The following is a 24,617-nucleotide window of genomic DNA, read 5'->3' as shown; positions in this document are numbered from 1 at the left end:
AAAAAACAAGGGTTTGAATGTAAAAATTTATGTGTGTTTGTCCAGACGGGGACTCTGGAAATATTATTTCCAAATTGCAGGGCCAATATAAAATAATTGAGAACCGCTGATTTAACGTACGAGGAGCAGCAGGAGAGCCTTTCATACCCTCTGGTCACAAACCCACCACTTATGTCTCAAGGCAATGACTTCCTGTACTCAGGAGCAAACATGACAAGTGTGACCACATACTCATTGAAAAATAAATCACTGCATACAAGAATAGCCCCCTCATTGTCTCTTTGCAAATCTCTCAGAAAAACACCTGTAAAGGTGGAAACTCATTTAGTGCTTTGGTGACGGTGCTACAGATGGAAATCGTTCAATTTAGGTTTCGATCAAGCAACTAACCACATTATTTTATTCAGCATCAAACTACTTGGCAGCCTATTGTGAATCACTCCCATCAGGAAAGAGATATTTAATCATATGAGAAATATGATTGCTCACACACAAACAAGCTTGTACAGATTTGAAGCAAAATGCCGCCCAGTGCATGACAGCGCCACTGGATTCTGTCACTGCATGGGTCAAACATTCACGTTTTTCCGTTATTCGTCACCCATCTGGAAGCTGTTTTAACATCCTTGAACTATCAGCAACTGTTGTTTTTTTGGTATGAGGATATGCTGGATTCAGATGAGTTAAAAAAAAACAGAGTACAAAACAGAGTGTTTCAATCATACAAGTGTCCAGTACAGAAAATTGAATAAATGTGAAGCATTACCATATTTTGATGACTCAACCTCTTTGGGTTTAGATACTCAACCAGGTTCAGTTGTTTGTGAAATCAAGAAACACTCACAAACAAGTAACAACTAGTGAAGATCCACCACACTGTAAATCCGAATAAGCTCACAGAACTCAAAACCACAAAAGTAACAGATTACACAAGAATATTAAAGTGATGTTGTTAAATCTTTAAAGATAATATTCAAATAATCTATTTTATATTAACGTAAAACACTTAACAGCATCACTTAAATATTCTTGTGTAATCTGTTACACAAAATGTTTTGAGTTCTGTGAGTTTGTTCGGGTTTACAGTGCATGTGTGGATTCTCTTTTTAGTCATAATGAAACAACAATCTTTGGTCCTCTTTCAAAAACCAGGAAAAAGATATAGGTAGTTCAGTGAACAAGCCCTTTCAGCTTTCTGATGTTTTTTTTTTCTTTAAAGTTTCTTTCCTTCTTTAGTTTCTCTCAGTGGGATGTCTTTTGAACTTTTGGTTAACACCCTTTATTCATACAAATAATTTTTGTGACCTCATGAGATCAAAAAATAATAGTAAGCCGAATGAAGGACGAACCTGAGCAAGTACTAGAAGTGGTTAAAAAACAAACAAACAAAAAAAACAAGTAATGTGACTACTCTCATCTCAGTTCATCAGTGACAGAGACTCAACTCTTTTCGGACCATGCATTTCTTGCACTGGACAACACAACACCAGTGGAAACGACATAAGCAGTTCTCTTCAAACACCACTGTTTCCTCCCGGTAGCCTCGCTCGCAGCACAGCAAGTCACAGCCGCTGATGTCCATGGCCGTGCTGTTGCACATGCGGCCCCTGGTTCCCAGTGAACCTGTTTTCCGATTTGCAAGGCAGAAATCGGGAGACTCGTCTGAGTAGATGAGGTCCTGCTTATCAGGCGGTTTTATATTCTGGCCCACGGGGATCAGCGTCTTTCCGTCATTACCGCCCATCACCTTGGAGGCTCCGTTAAATCGCTCAAGCAGGCGGTCGCCCACTTCGCGGAAATGTGGCATCTTTTTCCAGCACGTGCGCAATGTGCAGGAGCCCGACAGCCCGTGGCACTTGCACTCAGTCCTCATGTAGAGCTTCACTGCCTATCAGAGGGGGAAGTGTGGAAGGGTGCAGGGTTTTCGGGTGGTGGAGGGGAAAGAGAGGTGAAAGAGGGCAAATAGGTGAAAAAAAAGTAGGAAAAAAAAAAAGAATCCTGATCAAACACAGAAAGAAGGACAAAGAACTTTTAACTTGTGCCCTGAAGTGAAGCTGAACTCTTCTGACAAATGACAAGTTCACTAAAGAAGAATTTATTATTTTGTTTTCATGATATATCACAGACAAAGCAGGCGCGCACAGACACACACACACACACACACACACACACACACACACACACACACACACACACACACACACACACACACACACACACACACACACACACACACACACACACACAGACACACACACACAGATAGATAGGTAAGATAAAAGCAGACGCTATTCAGAAGGAATTTAACCCCCCCTCCATCCATGTTGCCTCTGGCCTTCCTACGTCTAACAAGCCTTGACAACAGATCATTCACTTATACTGCACATAATTAACCCATCACACACACACACACACACACACACACACACACACACACACACACACACACACACACACACACACACACACACACACACACACACACACACACACACACACACACACACACACACACACACACACACACACACCTGCCCATCTACACACACACATATAGAAAACGTGTAAACATGTGTGCATGCACATAAGCAGACATTTGGGCACACATACTATTTCTAAAAGGTCTGGGAACCTGTGTGCAGGTTTCTTTTTCCATTCAGATGGTTTGTTCACTAATGCTACAATTGGACGACGTCCCAAAAACCCTCCCCTCTTCTCTTCCTGTCTACCTGCCTTTGACCCCAGCGAAAGTGAACTTTGTAACTCTGAGTGGTGATTGTGCAACATTTGTGCAAAACTGAGACAACTAAAACTAAATGCGACCGAAAGATTGACCAAGCTGCACTATGAATTAACATAGCCAGCGAAAACGTTGTAAGTTCATCTCCAGCCTTTCGGTTGCACATTGAATTGGCACGGCCAAAATTCACTGTGTTCGTACAAGAGGAACTTTAAACTTCTACAAGGCGCTGTTGCAAATGTAAGACGCTAACTGCCTCCGAGGCTTAGAAACAAAATGTGTGGCACGCTCTTGTTTTTTTGTTTCAGAAACCTGATTCTTGTAAGAATATCGGCTTACGGCACTACACAAATATGACTGGAGGCGATGTCTTTCTCTTTTCACTTGTCAGTGGAATGAAGGAACATTCCAAAGGACAAGCAACACCTTCTGCAGCTTGTTTGAATGTAGAGAAACATCAGATCTGAGTGAAGCACAGCAGCCGTTGGAAAACCATTTCTCTAAGAAGTGCACTAATGTGGTTGTCAACTCTACTGGTTCAAAAGTTAAATATATGGAATCTCCCTTACCAGCCTCCCGGCCTCGTTATTGTGCAGGTCAATGAGTGTCCTGATGTCGCTCTTGCCTCTTCTCCTCTTGGCATCCATAAACTGTTTTGATTTTTCATAACCGAACTCCACGTCGTCTCCACAGCCCCCCCACTCCCACTTGACCCCGTCTCCGGAGGAGGTGGATGACGGAGGCCTCGGGGGTGCCCTGTTCCTTGTTGCCTCACAGCCGCACTGCAGGAGGTCTCCCATGCTGCAAGCCTGGGTCACAGCGTGCGTCACACCAGCTGCCGTGATGGCATAAACGAACGCTGTCTCCCGGATATCTGTGGAGATATTAAAGGACAGGCTTCACTTTGTTGAAGTAACTTAATATAAGTAACTGTCTCATTATTATAAATGTGGGTGGTTTGGAAATGAGCAGTTTCTATGTGGAGTTTGTGAGATCTTCCTGAAGATATTCGTCTGTTTTTCCCCACATTCAAAACAGATTAGTTAGAGTCAGGTTACAGGTTAGTAAGTGTCCAAGTAAATTGCCCATATGTGTAAATGTCAGTGTGTATGACTGACCGTCTCTCGCTAAATACACTCTCAACCCGTTCAGGGTGTACCCTGTCTGTTGCCCATAGCTAGTTTGAACTAGCTCCGGCCCCAAATTGGACAAAAGCAGACAGAATTTTGATTCGCTATCGTGTTTCTTTTTTCTTTTTTTCTTTTTCAAAATTTTTAACGCTCAAACCTGGAAACAAATCCAATAAATGGGAAGCATGGATTGATAAAACAGCATATTCACATATTCATCCTCAACTCATCCACAGTAAAAACCAGGTCAATCAAAAAGAAAAAAAAACATGGAGTCCAACTGGCGAGCCAGCAAAACAAACTGGCGCCCATCCACCTGCCCATCCAGACGTCTGACTTTGCATCCAGTCTGTCAATAACTTAGCTACATGGAACAGGATAAAAGCACATGTTCCAGTCCTGTTCCATTACTACAAGCTCCAGCGCCACTGGATTTGTGGTGCTGAAGGGATTGCTATTTCTCTCTCAAGCCCTCTCTTTCACACACTCACACAATCATACACAGCACAGCTGCTGGTTTATTTTGGGTGCAGAGCTTAACACTCCTGGCTAAAGGCATGTCCAGCCACAACTGCAAATTGACATCGGCATCATTCTTGCCGCTCAGCTCAACGCATCTTTATCCCAAGTTATATTAGCTATTGTTGTTCATTCAACATGAATCTGGGACGTATGAAAGAGTAGTCTGAATTTGGAGAAAACTGTCCTCAGTTATTTGAAAAGCTCGAACACAGTTGATCGAGGAAAAATCATGTTTCATATATTTGTCAAAAGCACTGTTTTCAATTGATTAGTTTTCCTTGAAACTTTTCAAGAGCAACAGCAGGTAATCCAATTCAAAACATAAAAAATGAAAACCAATGCTCCAAGACAGCAGTCATTAGCCAATGCTAAGGCTTCCACTGTCAGAAATATCTGTTCTTTCTGTACAATACATTATACAAGGATCATTTTGTACATCTCTTGTCTCATTGGGCTATTTAGCACAAGTGTCCCATGTATATTTGTATTCATGTCAGAGAAAAGCAATAAACTGCACAATTTAGTCATGCTTGGATATTTATTTTTCATAAAACCACATTTATTCTGACCAAAACACATTTTATTATAAACCCACAGGCATCAGCTGTTTTTAAACTCTTCTTTTTCAGATCTTACCACAGAGTTGTCAACAATAAATAACCTCGCTCAGTACCGATTTTTTACTGGAATTTGTTTCTAATATAAAACAACTTGTAAAACTGTTATGCTGAAATGTGTTGTTCTAATTCACTGTTATGTGATGAGAATGCGAGCAATCGTTATCATACAGGAACATTTTTTTTTTGTTCAGAAGTTTAATAGTTCCAATCAAAACATTTAAGTCTGCTCACAAAAACACAAATCAGACAGCTTTAGGTTGGGGATAGATGATGGGTTTAGGACTAAGCAAGCAGTATAGGAAGGGGTCAATAAGAAAATCTTATAAGCCAATGTAAAATATCCTGAAGCGAACAAAACATGGCATTTTGGGAAAAACAATATTCAGTCTCGTATGGTGTGAGGAGACTAAGCAAAGGACTTTTATTCCTAAGAGCTGGAAGGCAGTGAGCGTGCAGTCACCACCGTCAACACTGCCAACTCCGTATCGCATGATTCAGTGAATGGGATTCATTAGGAATGGCAACACACACACACACACACACACACACACACACACACACACACACACACACACACACACACACACACACACACACACACACACACACACACACACACACACACACACACACACACACACACACACACATACATCACACAGAATTGGTGGCGTGCGACAAAACCTGCACACCCCAGTAGGCCTTGATATCAATACCAGCTGTAGACCCCAACACCCAGAGATGTTTTCCCTGCAGGCGAACGGTGGACACGTACGCGTGCGTGTGGGATTTTTCTTTCTTTCTTTCACAAGCATTTAATGCATAGACCTTTTGCATAGAAGCAGCCTCTCAACTGTTTATATGGAGCAGTCCTGTGACATTCTGTTGTATTTGATCTCAGAGTTCATGTTTGTGTCAAACTAGATTTCTAACTTTAACTTTGAAAACCACTGTTCGGTGGTAGATGTTGCTTTTCTACTGTGTCTGTGACACATGACTTTACACTTTGGGGTGGGATTTTTCCTGGGGGGCAGCAGAGAGTGCTTAAATATGCTAAAAAGAAATAAGACGAGGAAAACCTAAAATCTTTTACAAACATGCCTTTTTAGACATTAATTTATTGCAAGTGTACCAAACGAGGAATAAATTAAATAAATATAATTAAATAAATGTATGTAATAATATTTAGAGCAAAACTATTAAGTGCATTTAACTGACAAGATAATTGCTTTTAATTGCAGCTGTCTTTCAATACCTTTTAATGCTTAAAAAGTGAAAAAGATTGGTAAGGTCAGCTAGATTATGTGCAGTTGTGTGGTGTCTAGGGGCAATGGTTCAGGCTTCACTGGGGAAGTCTCATCTTTCTCAACTATGAAAACCCTTGGTGTACATTTTTTCCCCAAGTATGGCCCTCAATAAGACACACGTGATCAGATGGATTAAGCAAAACATTTGATACTTTTGTGCTTAGATGTCTTCATTACTATTAAATACAATATGATCTCATCTTTACGACAAATATTGTCATTTCTATGTCTGAAAGGTGTCTCTTTTGATTATTGCTTTATGTTTGTCTAGTATTTGTCTCTCACATTCACAAACATCACATTGTATCCATATTTTTTGATTGATTTAAGTACTATACGGCCCTCCAGAGCTCAGATATCATTCTGATTGTAAAAACACTTATTTGCTGTATATATGACACCAAATGCAACTAAACAGAATTGACTTTTTGTTCAACCATTGCTTGTCTGGCTTGATCACAACTCCAACACATCTAATCCTGCACATGTTATTGTGTAAAGGTCGAAAAGTGATTAAAAGAATATGTGTTAAATCCTGCAGAAGGACCTTTTGGAATTAGAAGCAGACGTCGACAGGCCCAGACACTCACCGTGGCAGGGAATTTGTTTGGAATTCATGTCTGCAAGGAAAATGTGAAACTGGGTGCCTCAAATCATCAGATTTTTGATACTTTTTTTTATACCTCCCTTTTTAACCCCCTCCTTGTTTCTTTACCCCTCACGGTGTTCTGTTTGTCTGTCTCACTCTCAAATTTTCTCTACACGGTCAAAGAGGGAATTTTACTTTGCATCAAGGATATTGAAACGTTAGTTTTTGATTAAGAAAATAAAATAAACAAAAACAGACAGCACCAAAAAACTGACTTATAAATGCATGCAAATTTTTCATTCACTCTGGGTAATTCGAAGACAACTGGACAGCCGGTCTGGAAACAGCCTGTGTTACTACCATCAAATTGCACAGATAATAAGATATTGTGTGCCAAAGTTTTATATGTGCACAAACAGAGGTGCAAGGATGTTCAACCGATCATCTTTTTTTGGGTTCGCAACATATAAAGGTATCAGTTCTAATTTTTCTGAACTGCAGGTGTTATGTTTAAATGCTACAAAGGTACAATACAGACTGCCAGGCTATCAGGAGAACACAGCAAACTAGTTGTTCATACTACTAAAAGTAATCCTGGTCCAATTGTCTCGTTGTGAATGCAGCAAACAAAATGTAAAGCTCATGTAATCTAGACCCAGTTCAGAGATGTTATATTTCCCGAACTCTTTAATACAGCGGTAGTCCAGGTCAGCAGTGTGCAAACAGGATGCACATCACAAGTCTAACACATAGCTAACACACAACCCACCACATACAAAATGAACAATTTATTTTACAAAATTAACTGAACTGAATGTTTTGGATTTGTGGAATTAAGTCTGGAGAAAAGTCATACAGGCTCATGAAGAACACGAAAACTATACATATAAAAGGTCTAAGCTAATTTTGCTTGAGCAAGGTTGGTTGACAAAGTCCCGGCCCAATTGTGTTTTGAAAGCCATTGAAATAAGGTAATTTATTGATTGTAGTATTGCTGCAGTTGCTTGTCTATTTCTTGAAATGATGCAACACCACATAATCAAATTAGAAGGAATCCCTGTGTTGCAAAAGCAAGTGACTCAATTACTTTACTCACCATGACTAAAGTTTTCCAGTCAAATCAAATTAAAAACAATCATGTAAACATGGCAACTTTTGTCTGTGTATCTGTATCTACTTGTTTTGATCATAAATGAGAAAAGTTTATGATTGATGACTGATTGCAACCACTGCACAGCCCAGAGCAAGAGTCCTTGCTGACTCGACAGGACACACACAAGCGCACACACACACACGATCCTGGTTTCCAAAGAAAATCCCTGGTGTGATTACCACCATCACTGTGTGTTGTCTGGCTCACACTGCTTCGGGGTTGGTGTGATATTTAAAGACGGCGGAGATCAAGGAGAAATTTGACCTTGTTCCATATCGGAGAGCACGTCAAAGGTCCGTGTCCAGAGGAGAGAACATTTCAATTCAAGACGCAAAATATGTCCATGTGTTAACATGTTTGTTCACTCGTGCATACTTCTTGTGATTAAAAAAAAAATAGACGGAGGCTCAGTAATGTTGTGAAATCAACCAAAACTCTTTTTATACAAGGATGCACGCTTTTCTTCACCTCACACATCTCAACACCTGACAACCTCAGTCTCTCTTTTCTAAGGGCTTGATGAAAGTCAAAAAGTAAACATTTGCAGTGGGGCATGTTGGACTGTTAATTTCTGTGCGGCTGAATACTTGAGGTATCTGATTGTGTGTTCATCATAGAAAGGGAAAAATAAACATTACAAGGAATGACACATGGATGCTGGCTGCAGCAATGCAGGATCTGCAACTAAAGTTTTATGTTGGCACCCAGAGGCTCTACCATTCAACAGAAGTGATCACATTATTGAAGCTGTTTGTTTTTAAAGGACATGCACACTGCAGCAGCTCTGAGCTGAGCTTTCCCTTATAGAGGACACTCGAACAAACCGGCCCGGGCCTAAAGACTAAGCGAGTGTCCTTTGTTTTCAGGATGTTTGACACCTTTGTTGATGCCTTCATTACCTTTACTGTCCAATTGATAATGAATGTATTTCATGCATGTTTACATGAAATCGAGCAGTGTGGTAGTTACCACACTTGCCTCACAGTGGCAATATATCAAGTTCGAGAAAAAACATTGCTTGTCGATCCACATGGAGTTTGTATGTTCTCCCTGTGTCTACATGGGTTTTATACAAGTACTAGTGCTACAGTTTCCTCCTAAAAACCCCAAAACAGACACTTTATTAGAACAAATTCCTTCAGGAGCCTTCAGACCAAGAATATTTTTTTTCATCATAGTAACAGTTTCTCTGCTTTTCACCATGCCCTCAAAAGTTTTTCAGAAACTCCAAACTCTATTTCTGTTGCTCTGTTTCTATTTTCTGCTACATATATATTATTATCGAGTTCAAATTCTGCTTTTTCCGTCCGAGAACATTGTGCTTGCGCTGACAGTAAAATGGAGGTTGTTCTGTAGCACTGTGGCAGCGTTCTGTTATCACACAGTGACATATTGTAAAAACCATGATTTGAATACTTCTGCTTCTGTGTGATTTAACTCATGTTGTATTTCTTACTTGATCCCAAAACACACACGACCTCTATGTTACATCTATTTGCACAGGTGTGCAATTGAGCAAGCTTTATGCAGGAGCTCAGTAAATCTGAAACTAATTTGTAAACAAACAGGTATAGAAGGTATATGGAATCTAATGGTTATACTTCACTGAAATTTATGCGAATGTTTGTGCTTTATGAAAGTGACAGCTCCCCATTGTATCAGCAGTTTAATCTAATCACTTGTATTGTCTTATGTGGAACAGCTGTAACTGGTTACTGTAGTCAACGTGTTGCACAGAAACACACATATAAAAGTTACAGAGAGTGCAAATCCTTTTTCATTATCAACATCATTATGGAATTTTTCTGCAGATAGAAACATGTGCTGTCATCACAATTGCTTTTAGGGTAGATGAACAAGATCAGTGAAGAAAGGTCAACGAGGTTAAGTAAATCACTTAGAGACAATAAATACAGAAGGCACTTTTATTTTGACATTTAATGGAACAAGCCTATAAAAAACAGCTATTAAGATAATTGAGGACAAAGGCTTCAGATATAGGAGCACTTTGGCCTCATTTATAGACAGGCAGGAATTTATGATTAATAGCTCGTCTGTCTTCTACTGGTGGATTCTTGCCCTTCTTTCCTTTCTCTCCTACTCTCTTTCTTAATCTGCCTGCTTTTCTTTCTCCGTCATAAAACTAAATATGGTACTGTCATGAATCCATTATGACTTTCTGTTGAATCTACAGGATTCTAATTCTGATATGACTGATATAATGAAAAGTTCAGCTTTTCTGTTGAGCAGCAAGAGTTTGTAAGATTTTTGCATAACACTCGTCGACAGTTTGTCTTCCTCTCATGTCCTTTATCTTTACACATTTTGATAGAACTTGAAATTGTTTGATGATTCAGATAGGCTTAGATGCCAAGTCATGAGGGTTTGGGGTTTTCTGACCCTGTAACATTAAAGTTGGGACACCTGATCAGCATCGTCGATGAAGCACTGTCACAATCAAGGTGTAATCCTGATTTAATATATACCATAAGAACAATGTATCCTAATGATTTGGGAATTAAAAGATATTGCCATTGCTGACTTTCTTTGTGATCCATAGTAAAATATATTTATTGTTTAGTGGTCTTCAGAAAGCTTCACTTTAATATTTTACTGTCTGTAAATATCGCGTTCCATCATTTTAACAACCATAGTTTGTCTCACTACATACAGTTTATTTTGATGTGAAGCTGTTAAATAAATGTAGCTTAAAATATATAATAGAAAAAGACAAAAGAATGCATTTTTTTAAATTATTATTTCTCTCCAAATATAGAAAATATATTGAATAAAAGCCTTCTGGGAAACAAACCTGACACCCACAATCTTACGGTGTTCAGAAATGAACAGAAGTTAAGTGACAATTGAAGTTACATACTTTGTAAATATCCAAAGACCTTATTAGATACATTACAATAAATTACTCTTGTACATGTACTCATGCATATAAACTCAATTTATTTGTCCTTATCTGAAGTGATAGAAATGATATTGCCTTCTTAAAATAATTATTATCAAACACTTTTGTATATGTGCAAGGAAAAATTGATTTTTGCCAGTGATATTACTGATTTGTGTTGTGTAGTTTAACAATTGAATATGAATGAAAAGTTACACAATCTTAATGATGAGTAGGAATACAACTTTAGAATTATAGTCTTGCTTGAAAGGGACACAAAGTTAATAACACATTTAGCAGATTGATAGTAAATGCTCCTTGTTTGTTAACTAAACACACATAAAAGTGCTCTGTGTTACCAGCCAAAGCAAAGACAAGCCGCTCTCTATGAATATAATCACACGAGAAAAGAACCAACACAGTAATTGCAGAGGACCCAGCGGTGACCCCCACGTCAGTGATATTACAGACTTCAAAGGGCCAGAGGAAGATGTTAAGAGATCTTACGAGAGATGTTAAGAGCAAAAGGCAATCTTAGCTGATCAATTCAAGCGTGCCCAATCTGATGAAGAGGAGAATCAGTCAAGTGTGAATATGTCTACCCTGAAATACAACAGCTGCCCTTGTCCACTGCAGTGCCATCAGAGCGGGGTTCTGACTTCAGGTTGACATAAGGACCCTGCCTACAATCCCAACGTTGTTCATATTCAAAAATTATTTGTTGTCTTTTATGTAATTTTTTAAAATCAAATCTGCTGAAATAAAGCAAATCACTTGACAATTACAATAATATATGTTTCATTCAAGGCTAATTTTTTTAATATTGAATGTCTTTATACTCTGTAGCCAAACCTGACCAACTAGTATGACTATGAAGTTACTTTTCAACTCAAGGAAAGAGCTGACATTTTGCCGAATGTTGCAGAAACCAGTGATATGCACACTTTGGTTTCTTTGGAAAAGCTATTGTCAGTTACAGAGGCAGTCGACCAAAACTTTTACGAGTCCAGAATCTGATTTGCCACTTCTGTGCTACATCTTTATGCTAACCAGTGTTGTGAATAATCATTCTAAACCAAAGACTTATTGTAACATCACAACTTTTTTGCAAAAATAAGCTTGTAACAAATTACTAATATTAAATGAATGACGTTACATGGTTGTCAAACTGCTGTGTGTGTCACCATATCTGTGATGTATTAGCGTTACATGAGTTTACGTGCTGCTTTATGTAATTTTGCTCTTTCTCTCAATTGTTTTGATGCCGTTTTATCTTTTTGTCAATACATCTTGAATATGTTTATTTCTAGAAGCACAAGCATGCTGATTACAGAGTCATCCTGCAACTAACTCATGTAAACTCACTGTAAATTCACTCATTCATTAAGCCCCTGACATATACAGTGCTGACAGCTCATTTCAGGCTATTAAAGTTCAGTTCAGGCTGTTAAAAGCAACAATGCAATAATACATGTACATCATTTAAATAAAATTACTCTCCTGAGTAACTATTGACTTTGTTATGTTCAGCAACAATGAAAGTCAAGTGAAAAAAAGTAACTTTAATCAAATAGTTTCCAGTAACTTGCACAACCCTAATGCTACATGTTTATTTTTTTTTACATAGGCTGCGACGTGCAGCTTTGTGTTTTACCGACCTTTCTCACTTAGGTCACAGTAATAAACAAATGCAATTCAAATCATTAAAAAGTGTTGCAGACAGAAAACAAATGAATTACACAAAAAGATTGCTGTACACTAAAGTGAACATATCCAGGTCCTCTTCACTTACCTTGCTGAAGAACTTTACCAAAGTATTTGTTGTGGCTGGTACAGTTCCAGCGACGGTACCTGAACTGGTACTGACACTCCCTGACACCCAGCCTGGCTCCTTTGGCCACCTCGCTTACGATCTCTGGCTGCGTCTGACACAGCTCCGCTTGCTTTCCCGCCAGACGCTTTGCTTTTCTGCAAATACTGTTGGGGTCCATGACCAGTGGACTCCCCACTGCCCTGCAAAAGTTTAAAGAGTGTTAGAGAACAAACTCCAAGCAGCACGGCACAACATCAGAAGGCTCACGTTGGTATTTTCTTAGAGGAACACCTGTTTACTTAATAACACAGTGTTGCAATAATCAGCGGCTCCACACCAATGCATAAAATGTTTTAGTTTTTTTGCTCCACTGCCTGCCAGTTCTACCCACCACATCGCAGCCGCCGTGACAATGTGCCTGTTGGATGGGCACAAGGGAGACGACAGGGAACACTTTCCCAGCAACTTCTCAGCTCTGACATCAGATTTACAAGCCTGTGTTTTGCTGTTGGACCGTGTTTGGAAGAACTGTGTGGTCTTGACAAAGTTGTGTCATATAGTTGGAGGTCGCTGAGCAGAAATGCCATTTGCAGTTGATTTTAATGCTATTTGAGTTGACTTTGGTTAACCAGAAGGCAGACTTTCTAGATTTCCAGTTGATACAGCTTTTCTGGAGAAGTTGTAGCAGTTATATGAACTTAAACCACAGATTGCTCTCAAATCAACCACCCACATTAAATCCACTAAAATGAAAGTATATGTATTATCTTACAGAAGTGGAGATAAATCACAGTTCAAATGTGTGGCAAAGTAAATCAAGCTTGATTCATGTAGTCCAAATATTTAAAACATAAATACATAAATCTAGCATTTGAGGAATACAACCAGGGACCTCCTTGATAGCTTTGACAGATGAGTGTATATAATAAAGATAAATTGTTTATTCTAACTCTTAATGGGAAAATGGGGCTTGGTTGTAGTACTTGGAAGTGTAGCCAGCATCTGCAGTGGCCTAACAAACCTTATGAAATGACTTTATTTCCATGCATTTCCTTTCCTCTCACCCACTCATTCCCGCTGCACAGCTGGCTACTTTGGTGTGAATAAAACTCCCCACTTGCATGTTGTTTGGGTTTTGTTGTCTGCGAATTTCAAAAGATGTGATCTATAACTTTTCTCATAAAACAGAAAGTGCAAGACAAGGGACCAAGGGTGAGAAACGGTCTATCTCACTGGTTCTCAGTCAGCCTTGTCCCTGCTAACTGCACCTCCTGATATCATTCATTCGCCTCAAGAGTTTGTTTGGAGAAGCAAAACAAACACTCTCGCTGATCCCTTCTCCTGGCTGTCTGATACACGACGAGACAATCACAGGACCTCACACCTTCAAAGACAAGCATGTGCAGTCTCTACATTTTTTTTTCTTCCCTTTACTAATAAAACCATTTATATGACAAGCTTACATGTTGACAGATAAAAGCACCGGTATTGGACACCTTGTCTTAACCTCCGCCAGTCACACCATGGAAAAACAGGTCTAGAGGCAAAATACCTAAATACTGTCCTACAAGAACTGAAATGTATGACAGTGGTAGTTGATGTGGATTACAGTTATTAACTCTTGTAAGAGGAAAAGTAAATGTCTATAATCCTGTATGAGCAGCAATGAGACCTAGTGAGCTGTGTGAGAACCTGACTATACTGCAGTAAAAAAAAATTACAAATCTTCCCGCATATATGAATCAGGACACACACACACACGACTCTAAGCACAGTGTTGCACCCACTGTTGCATTCCTTCTATGATTATTGTGAGTGTATTGACAGCACTGCTATGGAAACAACACAGCAGTTTTAATACAGGTGTTCTGTGTATACAGTGTGTGCGTGTGTGCGTGTGTGTGTGCGTGTGTGTGTGTGTGTGTGTGTGTGTGTGTGTGTGTGTGTGTGCGTGTGTGTGTGTGCGTGCGTGCGTGCGTGCGTGGTGGCCACATAGATAATTAGATCATACAGACTGCCTGTAGGTGTTGATTAGTAGGTACATTACTTAGCAACATGCACTCCCTCTCAAAAACCACTTATTACCTACCCACTGACATCAGTGAGCGTGCGTAAGAAAGAATGAGACAGCAATATATGGAGAGAGAGAAGCAGTAATATGAATGTCCTTGCAAAAAAAAGGACTTCTATGCTGTCTGCATTTCAGTTTTTATGGATGCCAGTGCGAGGATGAAAAAAAATGGTAGGCGCGTGCGTGTGTGTCAGCAGAATACAAAGACCAACCTGGGTTTTTCTTTTGTATAATGTGGTAACATAGTGACTATTCTGGATGGTGTCACTTGTGTCACTCTCGGAGAAAGGAGAGTCTGGTGTCATAACAGAGACAGAAAAAGTGAGAAAGCTTTGTCACAGCATGGAAACATTCCTTATGATCTCCTTTAGCACACAAGAAAACACTTCAAATGAAAGAGCTAAAGAAACATTGTATCTGACAGAAGAATTTTAGCTTAAGAGCTGAAGTTGGTAACAGACCTGTCGTCCATTACTGCTTAAACTTCATAGAAGATTTTTTTTTTTTTTAGACTATCACAGTTCAATAATATTACAATGTATGCAGTTTATTTTGTACATCTGGTCCAGAATAACATACTTCTTTGATGTCTTTACAACATAAACCAGGGGCAGAGTTTCACAGGGGACAACAATGCCATTTGGAGGGTCACTTGAGGCCTGAGCAGCTTCCTTGACTGACCGAAACCTTCTTTCTTTTGCTGTGACATGTCTTCTTTTAAGGTACTGTCCAGGTATTGTTTTTATTTATTAATATAAATCCATAAGAATACGAATTACAGCTTTCATTGTATTCCATGGGAGTATTAAGGATGTGATTGGAATGAACTGGCTATTTGCACAGAATATGCCACTGTCTGGGAAATTCAGGCACCAATTAGCCTTTTTTGAAGGAGTACCTGGAGAAAACTTACACACCAACACACCCTACACAGGGAGAATATGCAAACTCTGCACAGAAAAGCACAGAAACCTGAAATCTTGAAGTTAAACGTGTGTATGTTGCTTACATTATGCTCTGCTGTCCATTGTCGTGTGTGGTAGCAATTGAGTTAATGATGTAAAAAAACAATAAAACAATTGTAAACAGTAATCTTTTCCATTATAATGTTTGAATGGATGTGTGGTAATTTGTAGCAATTATCTCACATGAAAGACAAATATAGCAACTCGTTTGCTTTCTGTTTGGTAAGTCTGGACAAATGAATCATTTGTGTATATTTGGGATTTTTTTAAATCTGTGCAGCATCCTCTCTTTTGTTACAACATTCCCATGCTGTTATCTACTTTGTTCTTATAGTCATACAATTTAATTAACTTTATCTGCAGCATCTTCAGCCTGACCAGCTGCACAATAGTAGCAGTGGGAAACCTGAAACAAGTGAGAGCAATACCGAAAGCGACAGGATGAAAACATGTCTAATTTCATAGCTGACATCTGTTTGACTGAAGACACATGGATTCTGCAAGTTTAAACAGTTAAGGCAGGTGTCTAAGCTGCTAAATTGTGCAAGTTAGTGAAAACAATACCCTGTGGCAAAAAAAGGATGAATCCATCTCCAAATTTCAAGTACAGACTGTTGTGCATGTTGGACTGCCTCAGATGTTTGGCAATTGGGCATGATGAGAAGAGTGGGAATGCTGGAAGTGGTGTGAACTCAGGTGGAAAAGCACATTGCTGGACATATACCCAAAAATGGGGTGCATTAATTGGATGGTAGGATCACCGTCAAGTAAGTGCCCAGCATTCTTGCCCTTGTTTGGAGAACTAAACACTAAATATGTGCATCACTGTGAGGCTCCAAACAGAGTATCAGTTCAAAGGAAGGCAAACCAATGATAAATGTACTTGGTAATGTCAAATAAATCACGGTATATTTTTGAGAAATTATATGAGTCACTTAAAGGTAAATATTGATGATAATAAACTGTAGGAGAGCAGCAGGGAAAAGTTCAGGAACAGAAGGATTGGATTTTCCCAACAAGTTGACTCATTAAAAAAAAAAGAATACAGCGATTGAAAGTGGAACTATGATCAAGTTCACTAAAACACACATTTTCCAAACAGGGTTTCACTGTAATGGAGCCTAATAAAAGTTATGAAATAAAGCTCAATAACTTAATCAGCAATTGGACTGACCAACAAAGTACTGACACTGTAATAGCACGTATGTTATATCCATAAATGTAGTGTGTACGTTTTAGAGAGAACTGGATGAGATGCTTAAAAGAAGTTGCTTTTTCAACTAACTCCTTAGTTTTTATTTAACATGTCAAGGAACATAATCCTTGAACGAGTTCATCAAACAATTTCATAAAACTGTCGATAATTGCTAATTCAGAGCATTTATATGAATGGTTGCTCTTCTGCTAGGTATATGGACAACAGAGGATTCTTTTACTTTTTTAACAGCCGAACACTTGAACTGACACCAATGGAACGTGCTGGTACCATACTGAATATTTAAGAATTTTGGAAAACATCAGTCTTGTTTGCTTGAAGTGTAAATGCTTACCATGCCTGCACACAAATGCAGCTTACTCAAACAATTTGCAAACAGACAAGCTCATTCTTAACACATTCCAACTCCAAGCAGGTACACTTTTTTTTTTTTTTTTTTTTTTAATAATATGGATGTCCAAACAAAAAAAAGGCCACTGTGCATTTGAAAAAAGAAACTTCAAATGAGGTAGTCATCAGATTTCCATCATACAAAGTGCCACTGTTCTTCATCTTATCGTATATGATTCAAATGCTTAAGAGATAATCCTTGCAAAACACCAAGTAGGATGTTTAGTCACTGATAGCATCGGGAGAGTTGATCAAATGCTGTCTCTCATGAGCAGCTCTTCACTACGATAAGGCACAAGAGGATTAAAGCAGTTGAAGATTAAACGAGATAAAGAATCAAAATATGAGGGAAATTACCATCTGGCCAATCAAAGTCTCAGCCTATTCATTCTGCAGCAATTTTCCCTTGGCACAGATACATATTAAGCAAATACAGGCAACAATTTTTTACTTAAATTACATTAAAATATAACATTTTAGCCATAAACAGCAGCGTTATTATTGGATCTTTATTTTATTTTATTTTTTAAGGAGCGGGTTTCGAATTTAGATAATACAGTAAAGATGCCATATTCAGTGTTTTCCAGGCCGGGAGTTGGGTCAGGAAGAGATTAAACAGTGTTGCTCAGAAAGACCTCAGGTTTCATTAAAGATCTCACAGCACGGTAGACATTGAGCTGTACTGTACAGAGCCCTTCTTTTTTTTCACTCCACCCACGAATGAGTGAATTTCATCCCTCCTTAATCCCTCAAGTATGCTGGAGATGAAGACAGTCACGACAAGCACTAGTCGGGGGTGCCAGAGTGAAAGGGGAAAAAGTAAAAAGGGTCAAGAAAAGTCATTTAGAGAGACTAGATGGAAAAGACGGCCAGGATTCATTCAGGGTAAGATAAGACGTAGACAGGATAAGATACAAAGAGATAAGCAGTGTGAGAAAGACATAATGAAAATGTGATAAAAAATCATAACACATGTGAAAGTTGTCAGCTGTCCCATTCTCAACTTAACAATGTTGAGAATGAACAAGTTCTGTGTCGCTATTTGTCACAACAAAAGGCTTCAGCGCTCATTAGTTGCAATGCACTCAGTTTAGGCAGTAGCAAATTAAGTGTGACCAGCAGGAAACCAACACCACCAAACCAATTTCACATGAGAAAAAACATTTGTTCTGTTTTCACAACAGTGGCGCACCCAGAAGCAGTGACGGCCAAATGATGCAAATCAGAGTCAGAGCGTGGACATATTCAGATACAAAGGAGGGGTTAAAAAGGTACATGGATGAGCTCAGCAGGGATCACAAAAGATGGAAAACAGAGCTTGTATAAAAGCTGCGTGCAGTTGTCCCACAAGAGTGACTGATGTACGTTGTAGGTTGGTTCTGCCTATTTCCAGATGACTTGTCCTGATAGAGAAACAACACAATGAGCTATGTTGCACAAACTCCTTAAATTGCTTGCGTGTTTTAACGAGCAACACTTCATCTCACACACAAATGATACAATATATTCGCTGACTGGAAGAGAGTGGCGGTAGTAGGCTTATTGGACATCTTAAAAACGCCGCCTATCTGGGTGAAAACACTACCTTTCCCTTGCAACATGTTGCTTTTACTTGTATTTGAGGACTGCCAACAGAAATAGTTTAAGAAAAACTCCTGCTCCAATTGTGACGAAACACATTTCTTCAGCTTGCTCCCCATGACTTTTACTTGTGAACTCGAATACAACATATTTTATAAATTGTATACAATATTAGGTTTTGTAATATATTCCAAATTTCTATTGCTTCTGTTGTTAGTCTTGTTCCCAGAGCTTTTATTTTGGGACAGATAATCTTGAATTTTGTATTTTATTGTGCTTTTCTTTACTTGCTTTCTTTGCTTAACTTTTTTTTAACTTCACTTCAGTTTATGGGATTACATTTCATTCTTTCCTTAAGCAAGCTCAGTGCTCTATGCAATCACTCCATGGTAGTGTGAACTCCAGCAATAATGTCCACAAAACCCTCCTCTGATCACTGCTGCTTGCCCCTGATGTCACTCATGGTATTATTAGTTAACTGTCTGCAAAAATGCACACAAGCCAAAAGCCTGTTATTGTGAGCGTGCAATTCAACACACTTCATCCTGGATCTCAGTAAATTAGGCCCCAAGGTGATGAAGTGGTCTAGAAGATGGATGGTTCCCACACTCTCTCCAGTCTGTCATTTGCTGAACCATCACATTACAGTGAAGCCAGCTACTGAAGGACATACCCAGGTTTTTCGGGTCCGTTCACAAACAATTATTTAGATGTTGAAACACAGAGCTTCTACAACTCTTGTCAAGCAACTCAAATCGACTCCCGACGTTTCTGAAATGTCAGCTATCAATAAATGTGTATTAAATTTAGTTGACAGCATCAGTCATTGCTACTGATGGCGTACAATCCTCTTGGAGTTGGGCTAAAACATAAATGTCTCATGAATGTAAATGTGTACATCTGAAGGTATGACTCATTGGAGAAAATAGGCTTAAACCATAACTGAACATTGAACAGTTGCAAACTCCATATAAAGACTATCCAGATATTTCTAATTAACATGGGAACGGTTATGCTTTTTTCTTGCCAATGAATCACAACAGGAGTTAACCATAACATATTATGTATAATTAACTCGGATATATAATTCACACCATATTGCCCCTACTTGTGTTGTGTATTACTGAGTGTTGCCTTTCAAAGGACACTGTTATTAGGCACTTACTGGGAAAGCCTTGAATCCAGTCACTTATCTGGCAACTTAATGTTCTCAATGAAGCAAAAATGTTCATAACATTTGTCAGAAAATGTAAAAATTGCATCTACTTCCACAGCATTCGTTGATCCTATATAGATGAAGTTGTGAACATTTTAGACTCAGTTGATCATTGCAAAGCCATCATTCACATCCTTACTGTGAGTAAAAGTGTGTGGATGCATAATTTGGGGCGCAGTATATGACTCAAGCAACGATTATGTACAATTATTATGTTGCATCATGGTGTCTTTTTAAATTTTGAGATTTGTTTCCTTTATTGTGTTTTTAATCCTCTGAGATTTCACCAATTCTAAATGTTATGGCTACAAACTCGCCTCCTCCACTGAGAACTTTTGAAATCTGTTGTGCCTCCCTTTTATCTTGACAATTGGACATATTTTACCAGTTTGGTCTGCCATGTATTATTGATGCTGGTATGCATTGTAAGCATTGACGTGTCTTGCGTGCAGACTGAAAAGTGCAAACATACTCAAACCACTTAGTACACACACACGCACATAAACAATTTAATGTAAGTTTTCTTTTTTTTTTTTTTTTTTTACAGTACATGATGCCAAACCCACATCGTCATTTAATCTTTATCTGTGCCCATCTCCCTGGTCCTGATTAGACATTTAGCTTTGCAGACGCGGACCGGAGTGGACCAGATAAGATCTCTTACAATGAAACTCTCCTCTGGTGATGATGGAAGTTCTGACTGTGCAATGCGTGTGAATGTGTGTGCCCGTGTCTTCCCATAACTGTGTGACTGAATGAGAGCTTTTGTACCTCGTTGAGTGCATGTTAAACAGATTAACCAGGATCTACTGGTTGGAGACATATCGGGATTGGCACATGCATAAACACATGCAAGAAGGAGCAAGACGAAAGACAAACAGAGAGAGAGAGAGTGAGAGAGAGAGAGACAGAGTGAGAGAGAGAGGGGTTTAAACACACATGCACACATGCAGTGTGTGCACCTGTGGCCCAGTGGCACACTCCGGGCGGGTTGTCCGCCAAACCAGAACTGTGACACACACACACACACACACACACACACACACACACACACACACACACACAGCAGCAGCAGCAGCAGCAGCAGCAGCAGCAGCAGCAGCAGCAGCAGCAGCAGCAGCAGCAGCAGCAGCAGCAGCAACGTTGGATCTGCTAAGCAATGCAGCCAAAACTAGTATAAGAGAGCAAAGACATTCCTCACTCCTCTGAGTCCACGAGCTGTGCTCTCTGCTCTCGGGCCAAATGATTAGAGAGCTTTAATCAGCAGAGGCTCTGAAAGGACAACTATCTCCCAGCATTTCATCTCTCTCACCCTGAGTCTCCCATTGCAACTCTCTTTTTTCCTTCAGCGACAAGCTATCTATGCGATAGGCATTTTCCTTCAAAAGACTCACAGAGATAGAGACAATCAAAAGGAGCGACCATGAGACAGAGAAAGAGAGACGTATGATGGTATGTCCAGCATCTGTCAACAGAGAGAATCATTGTCCTGGCCGAATGGAGAGCGACCCACAGGTGTGGCTTCCTTGTGGCCACACCACACAATCTCACTCTGCACGTGAGTGTGTGTGTGTGTGTGTGTGTGTGTGTGTGTGTGTGTGTGTGTGGTGTGTGTGTGTGTGTGTGTGCGTGCGTGCGTACGTGCGTGTGTGTGTCTGAGTATGCTAGATATGCTTGTGAGAGTGAGTGTGTAAGTGAGCTGGCAAACAAGTGAATGAGTGAAAGCAGATGACAATGTATGTCAGTGGGGATAAAAAGGAAGTTGATGATTTCTGAGTGTTGATTTCCGAAATCAACTACAGATGTATTCAAAATAAATAGCCTATGTCTGGTTCAATGGGCAGTGGAAATTGACAAGTGGTGGTAGTATTGCCAGTTTTATGTCTCTTTTGAAATTCCCAGCACTATAGTGTAGTACAAGATAGATTTTTTTTTTTTTTTTTACAGATTTAGACCTGAAAAAATAATTGACTCTGACATGGGAAGAGTTATTTTCCCTCTTTCTTCTCGTATATATATTTCAGTTAACAGTGACTTAGCTGCCTCAATCAAAAAAGGAAAAGGTTTTCTCTTTGTATCACCACAAGACCTTCTTCTTCAGAAAACAGCCACATACAACTTTGCTCCTGTTAAGTTGGGTTTGGGAAACTTTGTACAACATTATCAAGTTATGCCCACACCGTGTCTTGCCCCTCTTGACACATTTTTGATTTTGCATTGTGAACATTAGAAGCCTGTCATGAAGCACACCGACTTGGAGTGCATAACAATGCTTTAATACGTGATTTAACAATTCATCAACTCTGCAGCAATGGAACTATTGTTTTTCACATTTATTGGAAACATTGTTAAGATGGGATCATGTAACTGCTTAATACTTAAACTGAGTGCCTGAATAGAAAAAAACCCTAAAATAAGTATATTAAAATAAATGTAATTAAATTTGACTTTATGAAGACTCCTGTTAGAGTGCTGTGTTGAACAGCACCAATATTTAAACCCAGTTATTTCGCATTAATAAACAGAATTTATGCTGTCTCTTATAGGCTGATATAATAGTCATGCCAGTTTTGTTATATACATTCTTTAACATAGTTATTTTAGAATGGACTCTGTCCACTCTGGCTTGTTCTCCAGTAACATATCAGTACATGTACCAATGTCCATGATGTCCCCTTCATGTAGCAACAGACATTATTCTGACCAACCAGGCCAAACTGTAGTTATACCAGGAGAGGTCCTTCCAACTAAATCCAGTCCATATGCAATAAACTTAATTGATAAGGACAAACAGGAACTAACAATGGTCATTTCCAGATTATAATTTCCCTTCAAGGTCACCTGTATTGATCACAAATGTACATTAACTGGTCAAAAATGTTTAATGTTGAGAAGATTCATTCACCAGTCAGGCAAGGACATAGTTTTAGCCTCTATGACACTGCATCCCACAATGACCTTGACAAGGCTGTGAATGAACAGTGGGAGGATTCAACAGGGGGGGGGACAATATCACAAAGCTTCACATTCAAATCCTTCAAAGGTGTGTGTGTGTGTGTGTGTGTGTGTGTGTGTGTGTGTGTGTGTGTGTGTGTGCGCGTGTGTGTGTGTGCGTGCGTGTGATGGACAGAGCCAGATGGAGAAAGAGGTGTTGCATGTTTTCTGATGAAACACTCAACAGAAGACAACAAGAGCATTACAAAGGCGGCCAAACAGAGACCCACATGGGCAGAAAATATGTTATCAGCAGATCTGCAGGACCTGCCTGTGTGTCTATCTGTTTGACTGTCACACACCTTGTGGAGCTGAGCCTATATGGATTGTTTTATGATGACATATCCACTGCGCCTAGAGGGCCACCTGACATTCCTCACTCCAAATTCTCTCTCCACACACACACACACACACACACACACACACACACACACACACACACACACACACACACACACACACACACACACACACACACACACACACACACACACACACACACACACACACACACACACAATCAACACCACCTCTATCACTCTCCCTGTCCTCTCCCCTCAGTATATTTCTGCAGGCAATGACCAACACACACCTTTCACCTCTCAGTTTCTCCTGTTTCTCTCTTGCGCCTGTGAATGTCTGCAAAGCGCACCATTAAGAAAGATGTAGGCTTCATCCACCCATTTCAACTTGGGGGAAAGGGGAAGAAAAAACGCATTACTTTACTTGAGGCAAACTTATGAGTTTATTTTGAAAGTTACTCCAGTATAATCACTTGAGGCAAGCGTATTTAGTTTATTTTGAAAGATACTTCAGTATAATTACTTTGCAGAACGTGCACTTATTTCAAGCAGGCTCTAAATGTCATATTTTGATTCCTCGATATTTATATACAAAACTAAGATACATTTTTAAAACTTTTAAAGTTTTGTTTGATGTTGATTATTTTTTTAATGCTCAAATATTATGAAGTGTATGATTCAATTGTCTCCATTATTTTCTTGCAATCTGCTTTGGTTTCATTGTGGAGCACGATTGATTAAGATGATGACTTATAAGTGAACTCCACTCTCACTCTCAGTGAGGATATTTAGGTGAAAAGCCGATACACAAACGTTGCTGTTACACTGCAGGATCACGCCAAATTGCGCACAGAAATAGATATTTGCAAATAATAATAATCATAATGTAGCATAAAAACACGTGGTAAATACGTACCACCAGAGTCCGATGATATTGACCGGACAGAGCAAGATGAAGAACAGGGCCAGCTGGATCCGCGACAGACGAACAGTCATGTTGAAAGCTGCAAATCCTCAAGGAGATTCCCCAGCAAAGTTTAAAGTGACGAGATCAGCCAACACTGGGTTTGATTACTTCTTAAATACATAGGAGGTCCTTGTTTTCTGAC

At 39.3% G+C, this 24,617-nt stretch overlaps 1 protein-coding gene across 1 annotated transcript; it reads right to left on the bottom strand.

Moving 5' to 3' along the window:
- Positions 1-1,426: 1,426 nt before the first annotated feature.
- wnt6b (wingless-type MMTV integration site family, member 6b) lies at positions 1,427-24,504 on the bottom strand (the record flags this gene model as incomplete). The annotated part of the gene is made up of 4 exons (XM_080497544.1): positions 1,427-1,888; positions 3,310-3,614; positions 12,753-12,973; positions 24,425-24,504. 4 exons carry the CDS (start codon positions 24,502-24,504, stop codon positions 1,427-1,429), a joined length of 1,068 nt encoding a protein of 355 aa, XP_080353670.1.
- Positions 24,505-24,617: the final 113 nt, after the last annotated feature.

This window comes from Blennius ocellaris (assembly GCF_963422515.1).
Source record: "Blennius ocellaris genome assembly, chromosome: 6".
Lineage (NCBI taxonomy): Eukaryota > Metazoa > Chordata > Actinopteri > Blenniiformes > Blenniidae > Blennius > Blennius ocellaris.
The sequence above is the reverse complement of the archived record's forward strand: the minus strand, read 5'-3'. Positions and strand labels throughout refer to the sequence as shown.